Source organism: Vitis vinifera, chromosome 9 (genome assembly GCF_030704535.1).
Source record: "Vitis vinifera cultivar Pinot Noir 40024 chromosome 9, ASM3070453v1".
NCBI classification, from domain to species: domain Eukaryota; kingdom Viridiplantae; phylum Streptophyta; class Magnoliopsida; order Vitales; family Vitaceae; genus Vitis; species Vitis vinifera.
In genome coordinates this window covers 22237750-22243520 of record NC_081813.1, presented here as the reverse complement: position 1 = coordinate 22243520, position 5771 = coordinate 22237750, and the positions used below count along the sequence as shown (strand labels likewise).

Below are 5771 nucleotides of genomic sequence, written 5' to 3'. Positions count from 1 at the left end.
AGGAATGCCAACAATCGGATCAACGAGCAATTGTTTATTGCATAATTTTGATTAATTCCATGACCGGTGTCTCAGATTAAGTCATTGGTTAAGTGCTTATTTTATTTGTAATTACTACTTAAGTGCATTATTTTATTGGTAATCCAACATTGTGTAGTTTTGACTTACACAACTTTTTCCAACTTGAAGCCTGCGGTTACCATTTTTAGAAAGAGTTGTATCTATTTTGTATTCGTTTAACAATCCACAAGCATCTCCAAAACCTTTAACACATTTTTTTAGTGGTGTTTTCGAAAACACTTAATAATATTTTACAATTGTTTTTAAAAATTATTTTATATATATAAAATAAAAGTCTAATTGAAAGCTTAAAACATTCTCAACTTGTCTATTGTATATTAAAATATTTTTTTAAAATAATTTTATTAGCAATGCTTATTTTAATATTCATTATACCTGGATACTTATTTTTTTAAATAATTATTAGAGAATAAGCGAAAAATACTAAAAATAACTAAAAGATGTTATTAGAAAATAACTTATTTGCTTAAAAAAAACACAGCTAAAAATAATTAAAAGATATTCTCTAAAAATATCTTATTTTATATTTTTTTAAAATAAAAAGCTTTTTTTTTTATTGTCCAATATGTTTTTTTTTAAAAAAAACAAAAAACAAAATATTGTTTTTATAATAGTTAACATATGGACCCTAAGGATTTGATTAGGAATTGTTTTCAAAAATAGTTCCTAAAAATGGTTTTTGAAAACAATTTTTTATAATATTTTGTAGAATATAAATTTATTTGTGAACTTGAAATGATTTTAACATGTCTTTTATAGTTTTAAAAATAATTTTATATGTAGTGTTTTACTTTAATCATTCTTCATATTTAAATAATTAGTTTTCAAAATAGTCATAAAAAAGTGAAAATAATTAAAATATGCCCTTTGAAAATATAATTTTTGTTTTTTAGAATAGAAAACTATTTTCTAATTGCTAAACATTTTTTTTTCTATTTTTTGTTTTAGAGAACAAAAAAACTGTTTTAAAAAATAGTTGCCCAACAAACCTAAGGTTCTATTTGAAAAATATAGTTATCAATTGTCTTAAAGAATAAAATAAATAAAAGTCATATATCAAAAATATTATTTTAGGCTTATTATGCATTTATATATAACTTAAAACTTTTAAGCATGCATTCTACGGATGGTCAACATAGGCTAGCGAACGAGACTACTATGTTAGGGCATTTCATGGAGATTGTGCTCTACTATAATTAGACTGAGGATATAGTTGTGGTAGGTTTAGGTTGAAATATTGTTGTAGTAGGTGGTGGTTGGGGTGGTGTTAGTTCCATTAATATTGACTTTGTATCTACAAATAACATGACAATTAAGGTAAAGCACATAGGAGATTACCAATATTATAGCAATAGTGGATTATAATATTGGATCTCTCTCTATCTCTCTCCCCCCCTCCCCCGCAACCCCCTCGTCCTCTCTCTCTCCCTCCCCCCTCCCTCCCTCCCTTCCTCTTTCTCTTCCCCTCTCTTCCTCTTTATTGTGTAAATTCAGATGAATCGAGTAGGCTAGCTAACCATTGAATCCAACCAAATTCTCTATCAAACATTTTCTTGAAGACTTGATCAATCTTAATTAAAAACACTTTAAAGATTATCAATCAAACCACATAAAAAAAACCACCAGTACAAAAATGGATAACCAAAAAAGAAATCACAGATCAACAACCTATCCCCTTTAGGGAAGATCAAATACTTGCTCTACAAACTACAGTCCAATACTATCTCCCCATCCCATTTCCCCAAACACAGCCTAGTAATCACTTTCTTTCCTTTCCTGCCTTCAGTTTTGGCTCCATGCAACATACAGAACATATACAACAGTAGGCAAATAAAACAGCAGAGCAACAGAAACCACAGTAATCAATGTCCCCGCTGCAATCCATGACGAAGGGCTCCCACAAGACAACTTCCCTAACCGAACCTCAATGAGATGAATCATCGAAAGCAGTAAAAACAAGCAGCCAACAACCGATCCCAGCGCGGCCAACGTCAACATAACGCATCGAAGAACCCGGCAAAACTTGCTCTTGAACTCATCCTTGAAGATATTAATATGCATCTTGAGTGTCTTGGCCACCAGGCTTGATAGGAGGAAGAAACTGAACGACACAACCTCGTATATCACCAGCCTCCTCTTGATGCTGGTACCCGCCTGACATTCTGCCCTATCGTCGAGGCTCTCTTCGTCAGGCGAGGAGTAGGCTAAGCCGATGAAGACAGCAATTGTGAAGAGAGAGTTCACATTCACAAGGTCATCTAGGCCTCTTTCATATAGGGAAATGGAAGACATTGCCTTTGCTCTGCATGTACAGTAGTTGAAACTTCCTTGCAAGGCAATCGATCAAGCCAGTGTTGGCATATATATATATAGAGGAAGAGAGGCTAATCCTTATCCTCCATGGGCCATATACAGGCTGGTGATGGCTCCTTTTCTTGGCTGCTTGTGTATGAATTATATACTTACTTTAATTGGGGATTGAAGAGATTCAAGTATAATGAATTCCCATTTGCAGATTGTGGGCCACAGCTCTAGACATCTATTCACATGGCCTTAATTGTGAAACTCCATAGAAAACACCCAAAAAATGTTGTTTGATATAGAAAAAAGCGAGTGACTTGATAGAGACAAAAGTAGGAAAAAAAAAATTCTCTCCAAGAATTTTTTTTTTTTAATATGGATTTTCTCATCAAAATATAATGGCATAATACATTGATATTACAAATCAATATCATTATAAGATAATAATTTATCAATATCATTAGCATTTTTGGTTGCAAGAGCTATTGGGGTGGATTTTGATATAGTTAAGACCCATTTGTATTGGTTTCTAAGAGTTTTTTTTTTTTTTTTTAAGGATTAATTAATTAAAAAGGATAAAAAGTTTCCAAATTTGTGAAACTAACCTCTCCCTTTTTTTTAATTTGAAGTGTAACCCAATTTTGACATAAATATCTTTCCATATTTCTATTATTTACATGTATATTTTAAAAGAAATAATTATTTTTGTAAGAAAAAAGGAGGACATTTTTGTCCAAAATGTGTATTTTTTAGGTTGAAAAAAAGTGAATGGTTAATTTTACAAAGTGGTGATGATTTTATCCATTTTAATCGAACAATCTTTTTTTGTTTTAAAGTTTAATAAGAACACTTTTATACCTATTTGAGTAATTTTGCTAAAAGAGTTTAACTGAAAAATAGATCTTAGAAATATATTGTTTTTTGTCAAATTTTTCTTTTGGTTAATACAATAATTTATTTCATGTTGAATAAAAATTTTATAATGCTAATTTTGTTATTTGAAAATTATGATTTCGGTTTCGACTTTTAGGTAAAACCTCATAAATAATAATAATTCTTATATGGGCCTATTTGTCTTTTATATTATTAATTAGGTTATTGTCAAAATGGAAATTTGAAATGGTTGGAATAATTAATTGTAACTTGTTTTAAGCAAATGATTTCAACAATGACAATGAATGAAATTTTACTCCCGTTCAACATTGGCAACTAGAAAAATGTTATAGTCTACATTTTATTGCTTGTGTACCATGTCATTGATTTCAACCTTGTTAACAATGAAATCTATAATTTTTATTTCAACAAGCCAAGTAAGGCCCTAAGTTCAAATGGAAGTTCCGTGGGACAAAGGGTAAACGGCTAAAAAATTTATGAAAATATCTTTTCCTCAAGAACAAATCATGTTGATTGAATCCTATACCTACCATGCCTTATTCTTAACAAAAAAAAAGACATGAAAATTCAAACTCAAAGTATAACTTACGAAAGTAAATTTTTTTTTTTTTTTTTTTTAAGAATAAGGAAATAAAAAATAAATAAAATTAGAAAATAACCTTATTCATTCTTTGGAGAGATTATTTGTTTTGAACATTTTTATTTTGAATTAATTTGGTTAAAAAAGTAAAATAATTTCATATTTGTGAATTTAAATTATTTCATGTTTTTGTCTAAAGAGTAACCCATTTTGACATAAATATCCTTGATTATTTCAAGTATTTATATGTAGATTTAAAAGAAATTGATATTTTTACAAGAAGGATGAAGGATTAGATTTCCAAATTTGGGTTTTCAATAGCCCTTTTAATCAAATAACCTTTTTATTTTTCTTTATTTCCTTCTAAAAAAATCATTTTCCTCTAATTTTTGCTACCTAGCAGTCTCTCTCTGATCTTTTCCCGTGAAGTCCCTCAAGCTCTCTCCCCAGCGTCTATTTCATGAATACCTCTTTGTTTCCAACTCAATCTTTCTCTACTTTGTTTCTAGTTTGGTCTTCTTCTCATAGTCACAACTTTTTGTTGGTTTCTTACTTAGCACTACGAGTTCATCAATCTCGTAATTATAATAGTTCATTTAATAGTTCTATTCTTAACAGTACTTTGTAACATAACTCATTTAATTTGTTGAAAATTACAATAGTTTTACCCTCAACACCTTTTGGTAGTACAGGAACTGATGGAATTTTGGAATAAATGTAGGTGAAGGCATTTGTGAAATAAGGTTACACGAAGGGATCTCGAGTCAATCCATAATTAAAATTTAAAATTAGACATAATGGATGTATCCTTCTTATGAATGAAATTTAACGATAGTTAAGTATGAAAAATCTTCGTCTCAGTAAGGTAAAACCCAAAGGGGGTGAATTGATGGAAATTAGAAATTTAAAACAAGAGTAAAATTTTTTAACTCAAAATCACCCATTAAAGGAATCTAAACAAATTTAAATCAATTGAATCTTGTATGATTAAAAAAAAAAAAAAAAATCCAATGCAAACACAATCACACAAGAGACAAACAATTTTACATATAAAAAAGAAAAAAAAAACCCACACTAATTGTGGACATAAAAAATCATGAGATTTAATACATCTAATCTAATAATCCATTATATGAGATCAAGATGCATAAATTTACTTGACAGCTTTATCCTAAAGATTTACTCTCCAATACCTATATCATCGTCCATGTCCATGACACACTGATGCTCAAGTGGACTCACCTCAACCTTTGAGGGGATGCAAGTCCTTCCAACAACCCAAAATTTAATGGGTGAATTCTTATTGAGTTTGAGAATGATAGGGCAAGTTGGAGTTGATTCAAGTTGGAGTTGATTCTCTTAAAACGTCCAACCCAAAAACATATTTAAGTGCCGAGGGTTGGAAATAGAATTTATATATATATATATATATATATATATATATATATATCAACTTTCTAAAAATTAATTAAGAAAATAATTTTTTTTAAAAATAAAAATTTAACTTTCCAAAAATTAATTAAAAACTAATTTTATTTTAAAAAATAAACTATCAATTTTTCAAAATTATTTTTAAAAAATATTTTTAAAAATTCTCAAAAAAAAAAAATATCAATTTTCTAAAAATTAATTAAAGAATTTTCTTTAAATAAAAAATAAAATCTCAAAGTTGTCAAAAATTAATTAAGATGTTTTAGCTGAATTTAAAACTTCCAATCTAATCCTACCTTATAAAAAAATTAACTTATCGTTAACAAACTTTTCAAACTTACTATGACAATCTAGTTGAATAAACAGTAACCTCAAATATTTAATAAGAAGTAAGTTACTGTCTATAAAGATTTTTATGTCACAATGAAAATAAACAAAATTGTCAATACATAAAAGTGACATAACAAATTACTAATTGATATAT

General features: G+C 28.4%; 1 protein-coding gene across 1 annotated transcript; it reads right to left on the bottom strand.

The window, feature by feature from the left end:
- Positions 1-1863: 1863 nt before the first annotated feature.
- Positions 1864-2373, bottom strand: LOC100852805 (uncharacterized). Its single transcript, XM_003632877.4, has one exon. The coding sequence runs from the start codon at positions 2371-2373 to the stop codon at positions 1864-1866; it is 510 nt and encodes a 169-aa protein (XP_003632925.1).
- Positions 2374-5771: the final 3398 nt, after the last annotated feature.

Excerpts from the sequence above, each read along its gene's own strand:
- LOC100852805 (XM_003632877.4), bottom strand. The coding sequence starts at position 2,373 with ATGTCTTCCATTTCCCTATATGAAAGAGGCCTAGATGACCTTGTGAAT.